The 25,420-nt window shown below is 38.7% G+C and overlaps 1 protein-coding gene and 1 long non-coding RNA gene across 15 annotated transcripts in view; one reads left to right on the top strand and one right to left on the bottom strand.

Annotated features, from left to right (window-relative positions):
* Positions 1–5,166: 5,166 nt before the first annotated feature.
* The window catches only part of ADAM11 (ADAM metallopeptidase domain 11), a 106,289-nt gene continuing 86,035 nt past the window's right edge, over positions 5,167–25,420 (bottom strand). For 2 of the 14 annotated variants that reach the window (XM_026688478.2, XM_087947084.1), the window contains exons 21-26: positions 21,981–22,080; positions 21,698–21,817; positions 21,180–21,348; positions 20,428–20,542; positions 19,325–19,415; positions 13,671–15,584 (exon numbers count right to left, since the gene is read on the bottom strand). In XM_026688478.2, the coding sequence (XP_026544263.1) occupies positions 15,539–15,584; positions 19,325–19,415; positions 20,428–20,542; positions 21,180–21,348; positions 21,698–21,817; positions 21,981–22,080 (641 nt within the window). In that variant the 3' untranslated portion in view covers positions 13,671–15,538. Of the gene's footprint in view, positions 5,822–11,292; positions 11,951–13,670; positions 16,140–19,324; positions 19,416–20,427; positions 20,543–21,179; positions 21,349–21,697; positions 21,818–21,980; positions 22,081–25,420 lie in introns of those variants that run through there. The other 12 variants (XR_015745938.1, XM_087947086.1, XM_087947093.1 and 9 more) reach the window with 12 other exon arrangements.
* On the top strand, positions 24,432–25,289 carry LOC148128964 (uncharacterized). Its single transcript, XR_015745939.1, has 2 exons — positions 24,432–24,519; positions 25,173–25,289. It is a non-coding gene; the product is annotated as an uncharacterized LOC148128964 (long non-coding RNA).

The raw sequence follows: 25,420 nt of genomic DNA, 5'->3' as shown, positions 1-25,420 counted from the left end.
TTTATTGGCATCCTGTTCTAATTTCTCCCATCCTTCATGTTCTAGAAATTGGGCACTAGCACTACATAACACTTTAGATGTGCCTTTCTCCCAAAATCTATATGCCCTATGGTTTGCCTGATAATCAACGAAGAAAAATCGTTTAGCTCTATGTTTCCCTTTTTTTTTTTGAGTTGTGCAGGAATATGCACCCATGCTGGTGCACCAAATGTGTGCAGGTAACTTAGGTCAGGTTTCCTGCCATGCCACCTGGTGAATGGTATTTCACCTGTTGTTGTGTTAACAACGTTGTTCAATATGTTATTAGCACACATTGTAGCCTCCCCCCACAAATAATCAGGTAACCCAGAATCATTTAACATTGTTCTAACCATTGCCTGTAGTGTTTGGCCTCTTCTTTCAATAAAAGCGTTATGTTCTGGCCTGTATGGAGCAGACTTCTTATGCTCTATTCCAGCTACCTTAAGTCTGTTCTGGAATTTGTTATTAATAAATTCCATACCATTATCTGTCACCAGGGTTATCAGTTGCCGTTTAGACTTTCTTTCAGCAAATTTAAGCCAATTGAAAAAATGTTGATATGTTTCAGTTTTGCTTTTCATTAAATAGCAAAACCCATATCTAGAATAATGGTCCATAATGCTCAGTATATATCTAGCACCCCCCATACTGGGTTTCTTTGGACCTATTATGTCTGCAAATACTACTTCTAAAGGTTCTTTTGTTTTGAAACCATTTAGCCTATTTGCAGGCAATACTTTGCTCTTATCTTCACAGCAAACATTACAACGCAAATATTTATCACAAGGTTTTAACCTTATTCCTTCAGATAACTCAACTGTATGTTTTAGCATTTTAAAATTTACATGCCCCAAACGCCTATGCAATAAATGGATACATTCATTATGAGGCTTTATATTATTAAATACAGTCTGTGCCTCCCCTTTCTTACTATTATCTAAGACATATAATGTTCCATTTAAAGCTGCAGTTACCCTTTTGTTATCTTTTTCAATTATGCAATTATTATCCTTAAAAGTAATTACATAACCTAATTTATCTAATACCCTTACTGAAAGCAAATTAAACTTTAGTTGCGGTACATACAACATTTTTATATCCTGGTTTATGCACGGACAATGTGCAAGACCTTCACCTTTCGCTTTCAGATTCCAGCCGTTAGCAAGAGATATATGTTGAGAGCTTGTAGACATTTTTATAAATTTTGTCTTATCTCTTGTGATGCAGTGGGATGCGCCACTGTCAACCACCCATAGATCATTCTTCACATCAGAGTTGCTAAACATGGCTAGTTCAAATGCTTTCTTTGGCTTTTTTACATTCTGGCTTTTCCCTTTTTGCAGAAACTTGCCAAATGTCCTCTTCCTCCACAATTAAAACATTTTTTAATTGTGTATGCTGTTGAAGATAAATTCTTTTCTTCCATGTGCTGTATTTTGCTAAGCTGGTTTCTTTCAAGCTTTGAAGATAATTTCTCTTCTTTCTTATCTTCTCTCAGCTCGTCACGCTCACGCCTTCTTCTGGCTTCTTCTAATAGCCTGCCTGTTATGTCGGTTAATGAGAGGCTTTCTTTTGGCAACACCTCTAACGAAGTCACATAGTCATCATAGCTTTGATCTAATGAAGATAATATGATGTAGACTTGTTGCAGTTCATTAAATATAAGCTCTTTTTCTTGCAATTCTTGAAAAATGCTCTTCATACAGTTTAAATGAACTAACATATCTCCATTCCTCTGAAGATGCGTTCCGAAAAAGCTTCCGTGTAAGATTTATATGTGCTCCTACACTGTCCCGAACATAAATCTTTCTGAGGTTCTCCCAGCAGTTTGCAGCATTTTCTTCTCCATGAATATGGACAAGCTGCTGATCACAGAGAGTCAGTCCTATGATGCATAAAGCCTGCTCATTTTTCAGTTTAAAGTCTTGTAACTTTTCGTTATCATCATCAGCAGGATCCCAGCTACTCACATCTGGTGGGTTTGCTATAATGTCCCACAAACCTTCTCTGCGTAGAAGTAAACTACATTTCATTGACCATGAAACATAGTTTGTTCCATCCAGCCTGGATATCATGGATAGTTGTGACAAATTTACTTGTGCCATTACTCTTCAGATATTTTGACTATTTTAAACTAATTAAAACAGTTTGTTTTTACAGTAATGTGCAACTCACACCAACTCTCTCTGCTATATCCTGGTTAGTTAGACTATGCTGCTGGGCCCATAACCAATGTTAGTGTTTGGGGATAAACCCCTAGCAGAGTATTGCAGCAGTAGTCAAGCCAGGCAGCCAAACGAGAGTGGAAGGGCCCCAGAGTATACACACACTGAACACAAACACTGTTTGTAGTTTAAATAGTTTTTAATCCATTTAGAGTTTAAAGCATTGTCATTCAGTCCATTTGTCATTCACTATATTTCCATCCAGTAAGACTCACTATTACAGTCCAAGTTAAGAGTCCTTACAATATCTTTATCAGCCGATAAAGATATCTTCTCCTCCTCCGGTGCTCTCTCCAGAGAAACAAACGCTGGATATTCAGCAAGACGCTCAAACAGTAGAACAGTTGAATTCCGCAGTAAATCAGCAAACAGTAGCAGACAGGATCATCTCGGTCACAGGCACAGTACAAACAGTATTCACAGTTATTCACAGTAAGCTTTCCAGCTTCTAATGCTTCCTTATATTGTAACTTCTAACCGCACCCTTAATGGGCTAATTGCCTGCAACATTGTGCTTAAAGTGATAAGCACTTAAACCATGATATCTAAGTTTCATATATTTATTCACCCAAACCATATTTGGTATCAATGTTATAACTAACAAAGTGTTCAGCGAAAAGGCTTCAGATGAGCTCCCTCCTCATCAGTCAACAGATTGTAGTATTGAAATCCTGCCGGGGGTGACGCTCCCGAAACCGAAGCTATATTCGATGACACCACGGGAATTGGAAGAGCTGAGATCGTTTATTGATAAAAAATTGAAACGTGGTTTCATCCAACCCGCTAGACCTCGGGTAGCGGCCCCAGTGTTGTTCCGTGAAAAGAAAGATGGCTCCAAGCGTTTGGTAGTGGACTATAGAAACCTGAATGCAATTTCCATGGAAAACGTGTACCCCCTCCCCCTGATGAAGGACATGTTAGCCCACCTGGCTAAAGGGAAAATTTTCATGAAATTGGACCTGAGAGAAGCATATTATCGAATCCGAATTAAAGAAGGGGATGAGTGGAAGACCGCTTTTAATTGCCTGATGGGTTGTTTCCAGTTCAATGTTCTTCCTTTTGGCCTACAGGGGGCCCCAGCCATATTCATGCAAATCAAGTGCTACATGAACATTTATACAAGGGGTTTTTGGTTTACCTTGATGACATCCTTATCTACACAGAGACTCGGGATGAACATGTGAGACTGGTGCGTTCAGTGCTACAGAAACTGCGAGCCGCCAAATTGTATGCTAAACTGTCCAAATGTGAATTCCATCAAGAGAAAATCGACTATTTGGGGTATCGCATTTTGCACGAGGGTATCGAAATGGATCCAGGGAAGGTGCGGGCGGTGTTGGAGTGGGCCCCCCCACGCACCCGAAAACAACTTCAAAGCTTTTTAGGATTTGCCAACTTCTACCAACAATTCATCCCGTCCTTTGCTAAGATAGCAATGCCTATCACCAATCTCTTGAAAACCAAAGGGGAGGCGAAACCGAAGCCCAGCAAACCGCTGGAGTGGTCCATGGAGTGCCAAGCAGCCTTTGAAAAGCTGAAGCGACTGTTCGCTGCAGAACCAGTGCTAAAGCACCCGGACATGGATGCCCCGTTCGTGATCCAAGCCGATCACGAGTGATGTGGCAGTTGGGGCGGTCTTACTTCAAATCAATGAAAAGGGAACTCTGCAACCCTGCGCCTACACCTCCCGTAAACTGACTGAAACCGAAAGAAGATGGGCTGTCTGGGAAAAGGAAGCTTTTGCAGTTTGCTGGGCTCTACTGACATGGAGACATTTCTTGGAAGGAGCGAAACACCCGTTCGAGGTATGGACTGACCACAAGAACTTGGAGGCCTTAAAAACGCCTTGGAAACTGTCTCCTAAGCAAGTTCGGTGGGCCCAGTATTTTAAAAGGTTCAATTTCTCACTAAAGTACATTCCGGGGGGGAGGAATTTTATGGTGGATGCTTTATCTAGACTGCCTCAGTACAACAGTGTTCGCCAGGAAGTGATACGGCCGATTGTTTCTACCAAACAACTGGCTGCCCCAGTGGTCACTAGAGTGCAAAAGAAGAAGCAAGCCAGCAGGTCTGTTACAAAATGTGGCCAGGCCAACAGCTCCTTGGATGGAAATCTCCATGGACTTTATAGTAGAGTTACCCGAGAGTACCGGAAACACGGTTATTTGGATAGTAACCAATTTGTTTTCCAAACAAGCGCATTTCATACCTTGCTCTAAGATTCCTTCTGCAAAATCGTTGGCTAAACTGTTCATACTGCACGTTTATAGGCTGCATGGTGTCCCTGAACGTATAATTTCTGACCGAGGGGTTCAATTCACCTCGAACTTTTGGAAGGAGTTCCTGAAGTTGATTGGCTCTGCCCAGGGCTTAAGCTCTGCCCACCATCCCCAAACCAATGGGGCCTGTGAGAGAACTAACGCTGTGCTAGAACAATACCTCAGATGTTACATAAATTATCAACAGGATAATTGGGCTGACTTATTGCCGTTTGCTGAGGTGGCATACAACAATTCTGTCCATAGTAGTATCGGGTTCACCCCCTTTAAAGTGGCGTCGGGACAAGACTTTGTGCCCATACCTGAGCTTCCTCGTGAAAAGCCTAACATCCAGTCACTAGACAAATGGATATCTCAACTCCAGCTTAACTGGCCAGTTGCTCGCAAAGCATTAGATGACGCCCATTAGTCCCACTCTGGCTCTAACACTCTGGCTCTCTAACATTCCAAAGTCAGTACATCATCCTTACGTAGTAAGGCAGAACAGAGGCAGTGGAGGCCAAATAGGGACTGGCAAATAAGCACAATAACTTTTACAACAGCACCATATACCATAAGACAGGTGAAAGTCTTTCAATTCACCAATGGAGTAGGATAAAATATTTTATGCTTTGCAAAACAACAGTTGCAGACAGTGACAATAAGTTTCAAATAAAGGTGAATCTTTATTATTTATTCTTAAGACATGGCAGTTGGATGTGTTTTACTATTTTTTTTCTTATAGTAGACACTAGGATTTGCAGAATTTTGTAGAAATTTAAAATATTGGCCCTTATTGTGCTGATGACCAGGATTCCAGGGTCAGGAGACAATCTAAATGAATATTTTCATTTTAGCAAATATTGGTAGGTAGATATGTATGTGGCTTAGCAGGAAACACAAAACAAGAAGGCCTAGCATTCAGCTGTTGCTATTTGCCCAAACCAAAGACCAAGAAGTGTTCCTTGCTCAGTCTTCAGCATGAAGCAGGTGCAGTGAAAGTACAAGATATTTCTACAACAATGCCCAGAAGTGGCATTTGAATTAGTCTTTGGGCACATTACAATACATAGACAAGTCTCTGGGAAGACAGCCTATATATATATGTATATATATATATATATATACACACACAATCCATGAGCGATAACATTCTGAGTTCTAGGTTCCCACAAACCAAAGTGCTAGGAGATGGCCAAATCCAAAGTGAGCATGTTATAATGTAAGCTTCTTCTATAGTTGTGCTCTTTGTTGCAATGTTGCCTCACTCTTCTTCACTGATTTGCTATGAAGTCTTAGGAGCCTTGATCCTTGCTACTGTGTGAATGTTAAAAAGAAAAAGAAAAGATTCTGGTTGCCCATTGCACCAAGACTGCAGAGTTTGCATACATTCATCACACTGACTGCAAACAGAGACACACAGTTACATTCACAGCAGTATGTGCACATACTGCAAAGGCAGCTACTGTCACCCTTAAGTTATATTACTCAAATGGGGTTAAAGTCACCACACTTTCTGGATTATGTAAAAACTTGATTTTTCTGAAATGAACAACCTGTGATGTCATAAGAAAATTACCTTACCTGTTTCAAATTTCAGTTTGCCAACTGCCTGTCCTCACTGGAGCCAAAAGAAATTACACATCCCCAAATCATTTCTCTAGCCGTAATCTTAAGGATAAGGGAGGAAGAAAAGACTTGCAGCAAAAATAGGAAGGTAAGAAAGGTTGCAGTGTACTCCATTTGGTTCTTACCTGCCCAGGAGACTTAGTATACTGTGATGCTCAAATAAAAAGAAGGGGAATAGAAAGAGCAGTTCAGACAAATGGTTGAGAAAGCATGAAATGAAATACATTGCTTTTTTTTGTCTGAAAATAACGTTTTCACTATGACCAGCTATTAGCTATGAATGAATGAATGAATGAATCCAACATTGTGCAACTGAACTTCTGCTTATTGAGTGAGAATTTCCGATCCAATTTCCATTTGCAGAGATGCCTGGCAGCTACTCTCAGATTAGGAAAATGATTAATTGTGTCTATTTTGCTGACAGAAATGTACTACTAGATACAATTTATTTCTTATCAATTGAAGCTTGTTTCATGTATTTAAGACAGGATTTGAACTACTGAATTTTAGTCTCCCTCAGGAATATATTCATCATCTTAAGTTATTTGTAAGAAGAATAAAGGTCATTTAATACATAAATATCATTTTATTTTTTGAAAAGGGAGGACATTAATTAATTCATTCATTCATTCATTCATTTCAAAAAATGAAATGATATTCATGTGGAATACCCTAGTAGTGTCAGTCCACTATGCAAGGAAAGGAAAGAGAAAGGAAAAGGAAAGGAAAAGGAAAGAAAAAGGAAAGGGAAAGGAAAGGGAAAGGAAAGGAAAAGGAAAGAAAAAGGAAAGGGAAAGGAAAGGGAAAGGAAAAGGAAAGAAAAAGGAAAGGGAAAGGAAAGGAAAAGGAAAGGAAAGGAAAAGGAAAGGGAAAGGAAAGGAAAGGAAAGGAAAGGGAAAGGAAAAGGAAAGAAAAGGAAAGGGAAAGGAAAAGGAAAGGAAAAGGAAAGGAAAGGAAAGGAAAGGAAAGGAAAGGAAAGGAAAGGAAAGGAAAGGAAAGGAAAGGAAAAATAAGGGATGGCTATAATTCATTGTGACAAGGGCAAGATGCTCAGTAATGAAATCACATGACTGAACAATAAAGGACTAATCTGCCTAGGACTGGAGAACTTGATAGGTAATACATTAGATAGCTTTCCACACAGAAGGGAACTCCTGTTGGAATCAAGCAAGTTGAAAATGTAAACAATCATTGAAACTTCTTCATTTTCATGGGGTCCTTAGTCTAATTGTAAAGAATTATTGAATAAAAAGATCATTTATTTTCCCTTATTTCTCCAATCTAATGTATCTAGTCTCCCAAATATAAAGTTGTCCCGTCTCAAAAAACATACAAATACTATCGGTACTTATAAATTTCTTTATACAGAAAATAACTTTAAAAGATCAACTTAAAAAGCAGTTCTTTGAATTTACACCATTTCTTTCCTCTCCTTTGAAATTCCTCTAAAATATGTGTATTATCAAATTTTCCAGCATCTCATTGAGAGGGATTCATATGAATGAAGACTCTAAAGAACTATAGCAGAACACCAAAAAGTATGTGTTATCTTGCACCTGTGAATTCCTCATATCCAAATATTATTTCTAGAAAAGTTTTCACTCATATGAATAGCTACCAGTAATGTGAAATGGTACAGTTAAGATAATATAATGAACATTATAGTCAGGAAGAGTAATTTTGATTTGATTCACTTCCTATTTTTTCCACTGTTGTTTGCTGTGTCTTATTTCTGTAACAGAGTTATTTTTCCTGTTTCACTCAATGTGCTCTTTCTCCTGATACATTTAACATGAACACAATTGTTCAACTTACAAGCTATTACAGATTTTTGGAAAAGTGCAGATTTTGATGTATCACTGCATACCATTTTGTATTCCAAGTTGGGAGGTGCAAATTTGAAGTGGATAAATTCCATCCCAATCCTATTCCTTGACCAGTCTAGAATTTCATTTTTTATTGTTATCAAATGGAAAGCAACATATTATATACCTTGCATGCTAATATGCCATTACTTCTCCGTTTTATTCTTTCCTTATTAAACACAGGGGAATAAACAAACAAATAAATATCATGTTAGGGATCCTGCCAAATGAGAAGCTTGCAGAGAATTTCCTTGCAGAATTGGATTGGAGCATTATCAGATGCTTAGATAAGACCCACATTTTCAGGCAAGATCAATGCTTGCAAATGGTAATTTGCACAAAACTTCACAATTTTCCTCAGGAAACATCTTGGACCAAGCATGGTTATCATAATCAAATCTCCAAGAGCTTATCTGGGATTATATTATTATTATTATTATTATTATTATTATTATTATTATTATTATTATTATTATTATTATTATTATTATTATTATTATTATTAATTAGAGCAGTTCTGAACCTATATCTATTCATGTTATATGTTGAGAAAATTTTAAGTCATTTCCCAATTTTCTGAGAACTGAGACTCACTTTATTATAACTTTTCACCTGCTCCTGAGAAACTGAAAGGATGAAATTTTCAAAGAATCCTCCCTCTTGTATTACTGTTTAAATTATCAATGTGGACATGCTTCTTCACTGGAAGAAGGCAAACAATTGACAGGACTCATTGAAGGTGGAAATTCTGCTTCGGTGGCACTGAGGGCAGAGGATACAGTCCAAAGGTGGGATTCAAAGTTTTGTACTACCAGTTTTGTGGGCGTGGCTAGGTGGGCGTGGCTAGGTGGGTGTGGCCATGTGACTGGGTGGATGTGGCTTTTTTCCAGCAAATCTCCCCTCCCCCCTGTTTTTGGGGCCTCCTGGACCTCAGGGAAGCCTTCTGGGGGGCATTTTTGTTCCCAGAAGGCTTTCCTGAGGCTCAGGAAGGAAAAAAAATGGGGCCTGGAGCGGGCATGCAGCACCCCCGAGCTCTGTTTTGGGGGCCCCTGGGCCTCAGAGAAGCCTCTTAGGGGGAGCGTTTTTGCTCCCAGAAGGCTTTCCTGGGGCTCAAGAAGGAAAAAAAATGGAGCCCGGAGGGGGCATGCAGCACTCCCCCACATGCTCTGTTTTGGGGCCTTCTGGGCCTCACGGAAGCCTCACGGGGCATTTTTTTCTCCCAGGAAGCTTCCCTGGGGCCCAGGAAGGAAAAATGGGGCAGGGGGTTGCTGCGCCCCCCTCCATTTTTTGCCTTCCTGGGCCTCAGGCAAGCCTCCTGGGTGAAGTAGTAAGAGGGGAATCCTGGGACAGTTGATCATAGGAACAGCTGATTGTCAGTGGGGGGAAAGCTTAAGAAGTGACTGAGCAGGGAAGAATGCAATCAGAAACCTCGGGCATGCACGCAATGTTGCGTATGCACAATAAGGACTGACTGGGTGGGGAGCGGAGGGTCCACCAGGACAGGGGCGTGGCCAGCCAGAAGTTACTACCAGTTCGGCAACCCATGCCAAATCCTTGCTATCGGTTGAATACCACCACTGATCATTACTTCAAATTTTGAAAAGGCACAAAAAAGCAGCAAGGTGTAGTTCTAGAAGCTATTCCACGTAGAAGTGTGCCCCAGGGTCGTGTGTGTGTCTGTGTGTGTGTGTTTGTGTGTGTATGTGTGTGAACCCTAGCAGAATGCAAGCAGTAGTTGTTTTACAAAATAGATGTGACAGTTGAGCAGTTCTTTCTTGATTTGTAATTATTGTCATTGCTTAAAGCTGAAATTAAACAATCTGAATTTAATCCCAGTTTACTGTTTGCAGCTAAATGCATATGTAACTCTTCCCTATGTAGAATCTGCTTTCTGGGAACTTTCCTGCAACCTGTCCTTGGGGGGGAAAAAACTCTTTGATAAGGCCATTAGCAACTTTTCATGGTGATGGCAGAATAGCCTTCATTTAGGGAGAAAAGTTTAGACCTGAGATGAAATATCATCCGATCCTGTCCTCTGCTAGTATAAGAGATCTATTATGAGCCAAAGGATACTTCAAATTTTTGGTTTAAAATCTCTACATGAAAAAGACTTAGCACCTTCTGAGATGGGCTGGTTTTAAGTTGAATAGCTGGTCCATGAATTGCACCATCCATTCAGTATGGCGGGCTTTCTCTTACAAAGGGGGGAAAGGCCACAAAATTCTTATAACCCATCTGGTTTTCCTTGTTTCTCAAAAGCTTTAAAATACCTGCCCGCAAAAACCTGCTGTGCTATTGAGTTATGGCCTCCTAGCCATTTTTCTTACTGTACTGAAACATTACTAGTATTACTTGGCATTATTAAGATAATTTACTAAAAGAAATCTTATCACACACAACACTTAAAAAGAAGAATGACCAGGTACATGTTGTGTGGGAGATAGAATTCTCCACCTCTTTTTTAAAATTTACCCATTGCTATTAACATTTCTTCTTACGCCATTCTCTGAGTTATTTCGTGTTTGGTTTAGCATGGGGTTATTTCCCATATATACATCTAATTGCTCTGAAAGACTGAAAATGAATTTTAAAGCTGCTTCCTAGAATACAGACATTTTCTGGTATACCAGAGGGATAGAGAATAAGGATATTTTTTTGGGGGGGGGAGTAGTCTTTAAAATTACAATTTTATGAAAGATTGGCTTCTGGTTGATTAGTCACTCCACTTCTAAGGATGGTATATTGTGTACCTAAACATAAAAAGTACATAGCTTATATAATGGCTTTTGCAAATCTCTACAAAGAAAAAAAATAAATCCATGGATTTCAGTTTTTGGAACTCAGAAGCTGACATAATTCCTCTCCATTCGTGCTGATGAAAAAAAAAGTTTAAAACAAAAGAAATAAAATGGGGGGTGAGATGGAATAGATCAACCATAAATAAATCAAAACTGTCCATTCTCACTTTTGGAGAAGGGCTCTGATACACTTACGAAACTTGTGATATTAGCTCCACCCTCAATCCCCGACCAAGAAGTCACTATTCCTAACATTGGTTGGCCCAACACTGGTTTGCAATAGTGCAAACAAAACAGCCATCACATTCAAAACAGAAAATATAACCTTTGGAAGTGGGGGTAGAGGGCAAAGGTAATAAGTCTGGTCTATTTAGAGTACTACCTTAGCATACTATCATCATGTTTCTGTTATTTTCCCTTTAAACAAGAATGGCATGCTCTTGGTGCAGTCAGCATGAATAGGAAAGCTTATAGCTCAAACTTTTAGGAACAAAAATACGGAAGGGGCTTGGATTTAATTGATGAATACATGTCATTTCTTCACTCCCAGTAATGTTTTAAGCATTAGACATGAATGCACAATTCCCTGATTTGGAATCATAGCAAAATTTTAGCAGAACCCAAACATATCCCAAATATCCACTTTTGTTCAAACTACTTCATGGGAAGGAACAGGCTTGTATGTCTTCCAAATGGCATCTTCCAGAAGCTGAAGAGTGTTGTTATACCCCTGAGTTGTGTGTAGTATTTTGGTGATTCCAACATGGCACATTCCTTGGTGGGATTGGTAAAGTGAGGCACATATGAAGACCTGCACGGGTAGAAGAAATGCTGTTTTGGGGCTCTCTTTTTCCCCAGACAATGTTGGATGGAGAGGAAAAGGTGCATCTGGCAAGAGCCGGAGGTCCTTCATGAAGATCTTTTTCCATACAGTGAAGCAGAGCAACGTGGTGCCCCTTCAAAGGAGGGCTTCATCCCTGCCTTTGTCTATCCAGGAATCAATGGAAGACTTGGTAGATTAGGAGTTGATTATTTGCTGGCCAGGAAAAGGAAAAGGAAGAAGGTGCTGTTACCTTCTTTTCCACCCTATGGTGAGAATACTGACCCAGAAGCACAAAGATCAAGCTAGGATTTGGGGCTAAGCCCCTCCAGACCTGTAACACAGAAGCAAGGGGGTTGTTTAAGGTCAGAGTACTAAGAAGAATGAACGATGGTGCATGGGGGAGGATGGGGGAGAGGATGGGGCTGTTGTGATGATTCCCTAGTATGGTTAAAAGAGCCAGATGAATATCCCTTTCCTTATTCCCTTGTGAGCTCACTCAATCCAGAAGCAAAACCTGGAATTGATGCTGTAGATCAGTGTTGTTGTTTTTAGCTCCGAAGACTTTAACATGTGTGGACTTCAACTTTGAGAGTTCCCCAATGAGTATGGTCAACTGACGAATTCTGGAAATTGAAGCCCATTCATCTTAAAGTTTCCAGGGGAGAAAAGCACAGCTTTAGATTATGAAAAATAGTGTTTTGGAAGTTGCATGTCATCGTTAGAAGCTTGGTTGTTGTCTTCCTCAAAACTGTGCCACTGCTTTATAATAATCCAACCCAACAAAAGCAGTCTTTTATTATGAATACAAATATTGTGAGTGATAGTTAACCTACTGTTTTCCCAGTGTAGGAGCAAAATAGACACTGCATGTTTTATTTTATATTTTGAAAGAACATACCTGGTTCCTCTTCCTACCAGAGATATTAGGCCAGACATATAGCAGCCATTTCAGAACGTTTAAGTTTCTAGAAATTGTAAAGTTGCAAAATTAAACAAATATAATAGACATCCAATAAACCTTAAGTCTTTATTTTTAATAAATGAGAACCAGGGCCTGTTCTCACATTCTTTCAGTTGAATGCCGATTGCTGAATGACGGCAAAGATCCACATAGGCTGCATTTTGCCCTTGCCTGGATCTTAGGGGCTCTGTATCCATTGCACCATCAATTTTTAACATTTTGCTGGGATTTAGCCTTGTACCATTTGAAGGGGGGGGATTAATCAGTATAATTCCTTATCAGATGGGTGTGCCTGACTGGTTTTATCAGTGATTTAATTTTTTTTAGCTTTTTCTCATTTTTACATTAAAATCTTCACTGATTAAGTGAAGCTTTGTCAGAAAAAATATATACCAAATTTGTACCAAGTTACTTGCTCTGTTTATACAGAATTATTAACAAAAACTACTGCATGTTGTAAATAATATAGAAATAATCACTTTTTTTCTAACTCAAATTTGCTTCAAAAAGCCAAATATTTCTCAGGATATAAAAAAAATCAGCTTATGGTCACTACATTTTTCATTATTATTATTTTAATCCACAGACATTACTAAGTTGATGTTCCACCAGCCAGTGGAACTGGTGATACATTTGGAAATAAAATTGGCTTATTTTAAAAAAACACTTTCTGAAGCTAACATTTAAATATACTTGATACAAAATTATCCAAGTCTTGGTTCCAGATTTTTATTTATTTATTCCATATCTCCCAATATAACTAGTATAAATATCTTTAAAATTGAATCATTACTTTTTGGCAGAAGAATGAATTTTGAGTTACTAGTAGTATCAATTATAGAATGAACAATTGAAATATACTTTGGGAGAGGTTGTAGGATCATATAGTGAAAACTTGTTAACTTATGAAAAATTAAAGGAATAATTAGTTTTCAGTCCTTTCCAACGCAAAAATTAAAAAGGTTTATTTAAACTCTGAAAGCCTTAGGTTCTGTATTTCATAGGGCTGTGTCCTTTTAATACCATAATATGTATGTATGCATGTATGTATTGTATGTATGGAAAAATTCAAATATGTGCAGTATGACTATTTCTTCTTTTAAAAGAAATGTATTTATTTCCTAAAAAATCTACCTTTGATACATGAATACTTTTATTATGTTTTAATACATGAATACTTTTATTATGTTGTGAAGACTTAGTCCATACTGAAAGGCACTTATTTACTGTATGATACAATCCATGACTAGCAAAACTAACTTGGTAGTATGTCAGTAACACAAAATTTTTAATTATATAAGTATCTAATGTTTAAAGCAAGTAAATATAGATGACAATCTCTTTTGCATCCCCAATACTCTGGCTCTTTTAAACTTCAAGGAAGAATAACACCATGAAATGAGAACAAATGCCAAGCAAGCAAGCAATCAAATCACATTCAAGAAAGTAATGCATTATACACTGAGAGCAGCAGGAAAGCACAGGTGTATGCTGCATAGCATATACTGGGGCAGACTGTTTTCCCCAAGTTTTGAATGAGGCCCTAGACTTTAGAAAGGGGAATATTCCTAAGGCAAGAAACAAGATTTGCATTTATTAATTAGAATGAGAAAGATATAATCACCCTACATGTAGACACATCAGAATGGTTCTAGTCAATCTTCTAGTGATGTTTCACTAGATTCAAGTGAAGTTTTATCTTCTTAAGTAGGCCTTTATATGCTCTGTTTCCACATGAAGAATATAAACATTTTGGTCCCCACCGCATAAAGATCCCATTGGGTGAACTACAGCCAGTGAATGTACATAAACCAAAACAAGTAGCCGAAATTGTTAGTGCCATTAAATGGGCCTTTTCTGTTCTACAGAAATCAGACTAAAACTATGCAAAAGAATCATTATTGTTATTATTTTAGTAATCATAGAATTATTACACTGATTAATACTTTCACTACTGGCCACTTTTCCATTCAAAACTGCAAATGTGTGGCATGTGTTTCACTGGCGGTGGGGAACCCCTAATTTCTAAATACCACCACAGAAACATATATTTTGGAACTTTAAAAAACACAGGAAATGTAAGTAAACATTTGTGAGTCTATGTATGCACTCTAGGAAGGTTCAATTGCATCCATTTCAACTTAGAAGTAGATTCGTTCAAATATATCAGGGGTATTAATTATAAATCAGGACTGCAACACCTGTCTTAGGGTTCCCCTACGTGGCAAATTCCTAACGTCGTTGAACTATAGATTCCACAGCTGGCTGGGAAATCTAAGAATTAATATTAAACACTCCTGAAGTCTTCAGGTTCTAGAAGGCTGTTTTATAATATAGCTTGATGCTTTATTAATTCAGCACTGTATCTACTCTCTTCTATAATAGAATGAGTGTTTTCCCAATTAAAACATGCCCTATCTTTGGCAATTTAAGTGTATATTATATTGTATACATGGAGAGGTCCTTGAAGATATATGTGGAAATCTTTTGCATCTCAAAATCAACATAATTCACTGCAAACTGTTTCTATTTGAGAGAAAAAAATTCCACCGTGAAAATGATATAGTAAAATCCTGTGTTCATTTTCCCATAACATGAAATAAAAGATTGTTACTTGGGCCTTAATCTGGAGAAAGATTAATCTCCATCCCTATCATCCAGCAAGCAGTACCAGGGGTTCATCAGATGCCTGGACAGAACACTTGTGGCCATTTTACTTATTCACTTAGACATCCCCTCATGATAGCAACCGAGGAAACGGAAAACAAGGCTGATATGGATGGATGCATGGAGAGAACTGGCGGCACAGACGAAATTCTCTCTGCTGAGACAGGCCTCCATGAGAGCTCTGGCCCCTTCTGCGCCAAGGATCACTGCAAGCAGCAAGAGCAGGGAGAAGGCGATGAAGAGGATGGGATGGAGGTGGTAGGTGATGGAGAGATGTGCTCGGGGAAGCTGCTACATGCCCTGCTGAGCTGGGTCGTACCTTCCTCTGCGAATGTTCCTTTGCAAGCCGAAGAGAGAAAAGGAAAGAGAGAGGGGGAGCAGGGGTTAGCGGATAACTTCAGCTGTACATCTTGGCCTGACCGCCTCCAGTCTTCGTGCCACATGCTATGGTTGGTAATGCAAACTAGCCTAACATGCAATTTCTTCTTACCATCCAGGACAACTTTTGTGCAGAGGTCCAATTACCATCATTCTTGGAGAACTCCGTTAGATCGTGTGGCTCCTGTCAGAACTTAAAGGGAGGCTGGATATATCGCAAAGAAGAGCACCTTCATTTCACTCTCCCCTGCAGCACATTCTCCAAGGCAAGTGAGCCTCACCTTCTTAGTCTGTGTCAGCCTGCATTTCTTCTGGAAACACTACATGTCAGTGTTGTTTGCTTGTATTAAAGAAAGTTTACTTGTAATTGCACACCAAGAATACCACACGTAGATCTAGAGGGAATGTAGAAGAAGCTGCCAGGGAAAAGGGATTTTCTGCAGGGCAGATGTCCTCCATTTTCCTTACCCTTCCATTAAGTTCCCTCTGCTACTTTTTTCGTTCCTTGTATCACCTTTCCCAACAGATGGTAAAAATAAATCAATGACGAAAGAACTCAAATTTTGCAACCAAAACAACATTCCAAATGCCTGGAGCTCATGTGATTCGGGAAGCAAGAAAAGTTGTTTGTGATTCCAGAACTATTAGACCTCAGAAACCAAAGTGATTGTCTACAGTTTGAAGGTGCTTTCCTCATCTTCTGTCCTCAAACGTCTCCTTCCTTCCAGCCTCCCAAACAGTGGTGCTGCAAAATTTATATCCTTACCCCCACCCCCAGTGCAATAGTGCAAACAGACAAACCCATACAACATATCATATCAGCAATAAACTCTGCAGGACAGCAAGAGATCTTGGGTGGGGGGGTCCAAGTGGGATACAATTAACTTTATAGAATGTACCTCAAGCTTTTGTTATGAGCAGAATACCCAAAGCAGCTTCTCCCACTTCTTATGCATTAATAGATAGATAGATAGATAGATAGATAGATAGATAGATAGATAGATAGATAGATAGATAGATAGATAGATATAGATAGATAGACAGAGATAGATAGATGTAGATGTAGATATAGATATAGATATAGATATAGATATATAGATATATTAGATAACTCTCTATTGGATTGGATGACTCTCATATTATCTCCTACCAATAAGCTGAGAATAGTGGAAGTGTAGTTTAAGACTGGATTTTACAAAGCTGCTTTGGGGGATGGAATATATATTTAAGGAGTGTTGTTCCCCACTCCACCTCCATGCCAATGTCCCCATCATCATCGTATCTGATTCGTGCAACCCCAGGTCAGGCGCTCCTTCTTTCATGCAATTGTCAATCCATGCAAAACATAACAGGAAGCCTGGTGTGAATCAGAGAGGAACAATAGCTACCCCCAGTCGGTCTGCAAGTCCCTCGATTTCTGTCTTAGCCCTGCTTTTCTTTCCCAATCTGAATTTCTCCTGCCAAATAGTTCTTCCCCTCACTAAGCCAACAGTCTTAACCAAACTGCATGAACTATAAACCAAATGGCACTTTTACCCAAGGCAAAAAAACCAAAAAATCAAAAACCAATTATACATACAACAAGAAATAGGAAACATTCTGGCTGAACTTTCATAAACCAGCAACATTAATATCTAGGAAACTAGCGTGTGTTTGTCTGGGGGGCAGGGGGAAGTAATGAGAACACTTTGTAGTCCCCTTCCAGTTATTATTTCTCTTATTATGTTCAAGATGAGAAAGAAAGAGAAATTCTGCTTTAACTGTTGGGGGACCAGCAAGATAGCATCTTAAGAGGAGAAGAAACTGTATGACAAAATTACAACAATATCAGGCAATCCTTGCGAGTAGATCACTATAAAATTCTTCCAGTTCAGTTTATTGTTGCTCTCTCCAATCCCACTAGGAAGTATCCTAAAACTTACCATATATTATTTTCATTAGTGGAAAATACTACAATGCAATTTTAATATATCACACTTCTGAACACTTTTGGTCACACTTTTGTTCCAATATAACAGGGGTGTCAAACTCGATTTCATTGAGGGCCCTATCAGGACTGTGTTTGACCTCAGGGGGCCGGGGGCGTGACTGGGGTGGGTGTGGCTATGGTGGGCATGGCCAGCTCGATGTCACTCATTGAGGCCCAGTTTTCGGCCGCAACAGCCTCCTGCAGTCCTCTGCCAGCAAATGCCAAGCTGGGGGGTGTGCCCCCACAAGCTCCATTTTCACTGGCAGAGGACTGCAGGAGGCCATTTTAGCCAAAAACAGAGCCTGAGAAGGCCACACCTGGCCCTCTTGACCTCCACTTTCTCTGGCAGAGGCACTGTAAGCTGATCTTTGCTGTTTCCAGGTTGGCCTTGTAGTCCAGATCTAAGCACACTGTGGGCCGGATCTGGTCCATAGGCCTTGAGTTTGACATCCCTGCAATATAACATCTTGTGATAATAACTAAAATATACCACATTTAAGCAAAAACCATTTTTGTATTTTCTCCACTTCTATTCTCAGATACGTTAAATATGGATTTCACCACAAGAGGGGGGTGTCTTTGGTTTGTCTATCAAGCACATTACATGCCTGGAAATAGAATTAAATATTAGTTTGTGTCTCCATCATACTGTACACCTTCTGTCTCTCTTCACCTTTTTCAGACCTATAGCTCAACTTGTCACATTTTTCTACAATAGCCAATTCTTATTTTGCTGAAATGGATTCAGACTATTGACCAACATCTAACTTGCATGATGACCAACATCTCATTTTCATACATCTTCCTTTGCCACCCCTCTCTATTCACTGATGGTTCCTTCCAGTGATTCTTAATACCAGCTTCAACTTAAAATGCAGTAAAGATTCAATCCATCATCCAAGTCTGCTCCTTGTTTCCAGTCCAGGCATGTAGTCAGACATAGCTAGCTCAAAAATATCCATGCTTTTGCTGTACTATCATAAGGTTTTGCATCATGGAAACAAGCTTGCAAATACCGTTTTTGTTGCATGGCACCTTTAGTACAGGTAGTCCTTGACTTACAACTGTAATTGAGTCTGGAATTTCAGCCATAACTCATTGCATTAGTAACTTAAGGCATTATATGACCAGATTTGATTTTTGCTACTCTTTTTGTATTGGTCATTAGATGAACACTGCAATCATTAAGTAAATGTGGCTGTCACTAAACAAATCCATTTTCCTCAACTGGCTTTTTTTTTTTTTTGCTGGAAACCAGAAGTAAATCCCAGCAAAAAAAAAACAGCAGGAAACCAGCAAAAAAAAATGTCAGAAATCATGATCATATGATTGTGGGACGGTGCAAACAATTACAAAGGTGAATCGATTATGATGCACTAAAAACTGCAATCACATGACCGCAGGGATGAGTGCAGCTTTGTAACTTTAAAATGGGTCATAAGTAGCTCTGGGAAAGCCCATTGTAACTTCAAACGGTCATTAAGTGAACAATTGTAAGTCAAGGACTACCTGTGGAATACTTGTATGACTCCACCCTAAAGAGGATCCTCCCCTTCAGCCCAAAACTAAGTTGGGGATGGATGGGCCATACCTTGGCTCAATTCCCTCAAATAAATGCCACTGCAAAAGGCACCTGTAATACATGCAATAGAGAGGAAAACCTCAAAGCAATCTAGCCCAAGGGCACAACGATTTGAGAAGCACAATATGTGCATATTGACGCTGCTTACTTAAATCCCCATCCAGTGCCACCAAGAACAATAGCAGCCACCAAGATGGCTCCAGCAATTGAACCAATAATGATGTTGGTACCACTGGGACCTGTGGAGAAAGAGACAAAAATGAATTGTGTTACAATTATGTGTGTTCTTGATATGCATGCACAATGGGCAGAACCCAGCTGTACAACAGGAATATTTCAATAATTACAATAACACATCATATAAAACTTCTGGAAATCAGAAAAAGGGTTTATTTTTAAATAGGAAAAGAAGAATATTAGAATAGATTCCAAGAAGTAAAAAAGGGAGAAAAGAAGGCTATTTCAACAGTAGATTGCCACATCATTCACCTTGCAATATACAGTATATTGAAGTTTCTCCAGTCCTGGAAGATTCTTGCATTCCTCACTCCTTTTCTCAGAAAAATCAGGAAATACCAGGACAAATAAAGTGCACACAGGAGTTGATCCAAAATGGAAAATGGCTGAAGGGCTTTCAGCTGGGGTGGGATTCAAAATTTTTAACAACCGGTTCTGTGGCTTAGGTGGTGGGTGTGGCTTGGTGGTCATGTGACTGTGTGGACATGGCTTGGTGGTCATGTTATTGGCTGGGTGTGGCCAACTCAATATCCTTCACATCTAGGCATGCATCTCCTCACCTGGCCTCTCATCATAACTGTGGGGATGCAGTCGTAAGTGTGAAATATGGTCATAAGTCACTTTTTTCAGTGCCATTGTAACTTTAAATGGTCACTCCACACAAGCAAAGTACCAGCAAAGGAGGGGGGAAAAACTCCAGAGACGTTCCTGAGACAGGAAGTCTAGTCCTGCCAAGAATGTAATAAGGGTTAACGGAGAGGCAGTTTCTGTAAGCAACACCAGAATGTTTCCTTCCTGCCTTCCTTACAGGATTAGGCCAGTAATTTCTTCTAACAATCAGTTCTCCGAACTGCTTAGAATGTTAACAACCGGTTCTAGGAAATAGGTGCAAACTGGTAGAATCCCACCCCTGGCTTTCAGGTAGAATAAGGTTTCTGCAAGAAACCTTTTTGATTACTTACTTAAGTGACTGTTCTGGGCTGTCTGCAAAGAAGTTCTTTCCTACAAACTTACCCTTGTATTTTTCTGTTTCCCCAGTAGGCTTAGGATCTGGGATAGGATCATAGACACTGCAATCTTTTCCTGTCCAGTCTGAATAGCAGATGCACTGGCCCTCATTGCTGCAGACCTGTAATTAAGCAAGATGCTTTTTGTGGGACTCCTCAAAGCCATTCCAACGATCTTTTTCCAGAAATTTGTTATGTGCTTACTTGAGCTATGTTTTTTTTTCTTCAGTGGATACCATTACACAATGAATTGACAAAAATGAAGCTTTCAAGAGAAAAGTAGAAATTCCCACAATAAGTCTATATTATTTAATAATGCTGAAGAATGCCTGTTCCTCAATGCAATAATCCTTTTTTTGTTGGCATCCCATAACACTGTAAGTAGGTCATGTTAACCATATGTAATTATTAAATCATAATCAGCTTTCTCTACGACCCATCATTACTTGCCAACTTGTGCAAGATGGTGGGCTAACAAATTTAATTAATAAATACACTTCAGGAATATTTAAGAAAGACATGCTCTTATTTTGAATGTTCCTATTTTATCTTTAATATTTAATCAGCAAGTAAATAAAGCCAAGAAAAAAAGTGCAGATGGCACAATATTGGCATTAATATAGATCATGCTTGGCAAGATAGTTGCTAAATGATACATTTCATTCTTTCCTTCTTTCTTTCTTTCTTTCTTTCTTTTTTTTTTTGCAATATTATATAATAGAAACAGAAAACACAACTTATTTTATTTAGAATGTTTACCCCATGGTCAAAGCAGATCTGGCCACCCCAGCTGCCTGGGCAGATACTGAAATTAAAGGCAGAGACGGGAAGGCATTTGTGATCAAGACACAACATGTTGGGCCCACAGGGTGTCCCGTCTTCTATGTAGCTCAGATCTGTGCCATCCACCAGTTGCACATGGCCACCCCTGGGTGGGGAAAAAAAGCTCCATTGAGTGAAGGAATATTCCAATGCTCTTTAAAATATCTTTGTTCATGTCGACAATGGTGAAAAGTTTGAGGAAGAAAGGACAATAGGCACTTCATTTTCATAGCCCCCTTCATTAGATTGCATTACATTATACACCTTAAGGAATCCGTGATTCTGCGCCTTCGGGATTGTGGCTGGCAGGCAGACATTCCCCAAAATTATTCGGAAACTTATTCTATGGTGGGAGGGGATCACTCTGCAGCCCATAACATTCCTATATTCATCTCTCCAATTCTTCAGCAAGTTGGCATGAATGAAGAAGTTGGGTCTTAGAGTGCAAGACTTACCGGCAATCAATATATCTCTTCTGGTGATAGAATGTCATTGTTGTGATCTCGCCTAGTAGTTCACCAATACGTGGAGATCCTGTCGCATTGGCACAGAGAAGATATCCACACAATACATCCCTAATTGGAATGGGAGGAGAGAAACATAACATACTTTTAAAAAGACTGGCTCCTGCTTCAACTTATTGGTCATGGCATTCTAGTGATTTCCCTCTGTGTGGTTTGATTCAGCACACTATGGGAAAGGATATTATGGAAAAAGGAGAAATCTCAGATTACTCACTGCTTGATACAGGGCACCCAGCGGTTTCCCTCATGCCCACAGTTCCCACGCTCAGTGCCTTCAACATTGAGCTTCTCGTAGCAAAACCTTTCAGCTGAAGCTTGATTTTCAGGAAGAAAAGTGAGAAAGAGAGTAACAGCAAGCCAAAGAGCATAATAACCATGGACTTCACATATTAAATACTGAAGAATATTCTATATTTGACAATGAAGAGAATACATTCTATCACTAGGTCAGCAGTGATGCTGGTGCATGGAGAAGCTCCGGAAGGAACCCAGTTAATTAAAAAATTTATTTACTGTACATCTGGAAGTCTTCTACTGACCTAGCTTTTGATGTACAATGTTTGGCCAACTCCAAAAGTGCTTAAGATTTTTAAAACACTATTTTCAAGTACATGATTTCCATCCTTAAAATGGGAAATGTGCAAACAATGCCAAGGGGAGGGGGGGGGGAGACTGTTCGAGGTTTATTTTGCTATCTAAGATAAAAACATTTTGCTTTTTTATTGAGCTTCAAATCTCCTCAAGTCTTTTCGGTTTGAAGGAACGAGTAAAACTTGCTTCAGTAAATAACGGACAATAATATGTTCATGGTGCCAAATCAAGTTCCTATCCTTCTTTCCTAATTTGCACTACGAAGACATCATTTTAGCAACAGCCAGAAAAAAGAGGCTGTATTGTCTGGAATCATGAACTAATTCAGGTGGATAAGAAGGCAGATTATCCAGTAATCCCTAAGGATTGGCACTGATGTGGATGGTTTTTGTTTTGTCTTTTTTCCCATCCCATCTTTTTCTTTCTGTTCTTCTCTTCTGCTGTTTTTGGGTTCATGGTATGTACTCTCTTCTGTTTAAATCCATTTTCAGCATTTGCAGAGTCTCTAATTGCTATATTTTATTCAATCTGTTATAATCTGAAACCTTCAGATACTGTAGGTTAAAACTAGTTTCTGTCCTCTGCTGATAAATTGTAGGAATTGGTATCCAACTCATCTGGAAGTTATTGGGTTCTGAAAGAAGCCTTATCAAGGCAAGTTGATGTAACTGAAATAAACACATAATCTTCCCCTGCATTTTCCAGTCCTTTCCCTTATATGCAGGGGTGTTTTAAATTAGATTACTGCTTCAATAGAAATTCCAGCTTTCTATAAAGCACAACATATGTACATGTTAAATATGGTAAATACACAAATAGTCCGATTCATTTGTTTTCTTGGCTATTGGGTTTAATTTCTGTTTGTAGTTTAAATGTTTGGCAGAAGTTGAAATAAGCAAAGTGAATAATGGTAAATATCTCTGGCGCAAGCAAATAACAGGGCTAGGATCTTGCAAGATTACAGTTCAGTTGGGAATTTCTGTGTTAATTTAGAATAAAGCAATAGTGCACAGCAGTGCCAATTTCAATTAGTAGCCCAATTGAGGGACTCAAATTGTTCGCTTCAAATTAAGTCCATTGGCATTATATCCACAGCTGTTGCATGGTTATGGAGTTTTTCTTTATTTTTCTTCATTTCTTCTAATGAATTACTTCCATAAGATGCATTAAGCGGTAGGGCCTTTCCCCCTTTATGTAACTGCAATACAAATAAGCTCTGACAACTTTGTTACTGCTTGGTCATCATGACACGGTCTGCATTTGATCCCCAGTCCCTATTTCAGGCAACGTTCAATTTTCCTTAACAGTTTTGGTATTTAAGCTGTACTTTCCATTAAATCGTGATATATTTTTTGGCCACATATACATATGCCATACTTCACCAATCATTCTCTTATGGGCACAACCAGGTGATCTTTAATGTATGGAATCAGTCAAGCTTCTATTGGTCACTTTAGGAACATGCACATATAACACATGCACACATGCACAAACACACAAAATCCCCATTCATGGACACCATGGCTATTCTAGTTTAGGCAGTTAAATCAGTATCTTTCAGACCACCCTCTTTTCCTGTAGCCACTAGGTACGAAAGAACAAAATAGATTTTAACACACTCAAATAAATTATAAGTAGAATTCCACTGTAAGAGAAATTAATGGGAAAAGAAGCACAAAATGAACAGATGTTCCTAAAAAGAGGATGTATTCAAAGAACAACTGCAAACAATTCTAATAGTGTGGAACTCAAGAAAGTGTGTTAGGAAAGCTAAAACTCAGAACATGCTGAGCTGAATGAAGAAGTCTGAGAACAAAAAAAAATATGTGTTTCTTTAGCCATGATAAGAAAAAAGATAATCAACAGACCAGTTGCTCATTTGTCTCCATCTTCTCCAGCAAGAAGGCATATTTTGACCCAGAAAATTGTAAAGAACAGAATGAAGAAGGCAGGACCGAGGTATGAGACTGATGAAAGCATATTTGGCATTATTTGTTACTTTGCATTAAATCTCCAGGACCAGATGAATTGCATCCTAGGATATTAAAGGAACTTGCTGAGGGTCTGGCCTTTGAGAGATGTTGGAGTACAGGTGAAGTGTTACATGGTTGGAAAAGAGCATGTTTTGCTCCTTCAAGAAGGAGGGAAAGGATTACATAAAAGTCATTCTGACACTAATACAGCAGAGTTTAAAGTAGTCAATAAAATAATGAATCTGTGCGCATTTTTAGAACAGTGTGATAATTACATATTTTTCTTATAAAAGTAAGAAATTCTCACTTTTATTGGGTAAATTCATAAGTGGTTTTGGGAATACTGTAGAGTTAATTTACTTTTATTTCAGCAACATAGTACTACATTTAATTAACAAACTAGTAAACCACAGTTTGGGTGACATGGCAATTAAATACACAGATGGCTCGAAGAGTGCTCATCAATGATATCTCACAAAAATAGAAAGACATACATTGTAAGACTAATCTTGGGCCCTGTATTATATTTTTATTTATTAAGGGATGATGAAGAGATGCTGATCAAAATTGCACAAAACTGGGAAATAATGCCCTAAAACACAGAAATAAATTCAAAATAATCTTGATAGTTTAAAGAAATGACTAAAAATAAGAATATGAAACTTAATGCATATTAAATTAGGAAACAATTTATTTAAGTTTAAGAAGCATAGCTATAGAATGTTGAATACCTGCTTGGTATTAGTATTTACTGGAGTGATAATTGATTGTAATCCAAATATGAATATTTATTTTATTTATTTATTTGATTTGTCAATCACTTACAAGGTAATAGATATAAGTATAAACATGAGTAAGAATACAGGAAATAGGTACGAATAAATGGGGACAATAGGACAGGGACGGTAGGCATGATGGTACACTTATGCATGCCCCTTAATATGCACTAGGCCACCAAATATGCAGGCCACCAAAAAGTAAAAAGTAAATGCAGTTTTAGGTTGCATTTACTAAAGTAGTTTCCAAGTAATAACAATCAAAGCTCCACTTCATTCTGCAATGTTGGCCTACCCACCTTAAATATTGTGTT

Source organism: Notechis scutatus, chromosome Z (assembly GCF_049901735.1).
Source record: "Notechis scutatus isolate UNSWTSFEM ecotype Mainland chromosome Z, rNotScu1.2, whole genome shotgun sequence".
In the NCBI taxonomy this organism is placed as follows: domain Eukaryota; kingdom Metazoa; phylum Chordata; class Lepidosauria; order Squamata; family Elapidae; genus Notechis; species Notechis scutatus.
The sequence above is the reverse complement of the archived record's forward strand: the minus strand, read 5'-3'. Positions and strand labels throughout refer to the sequence as shown.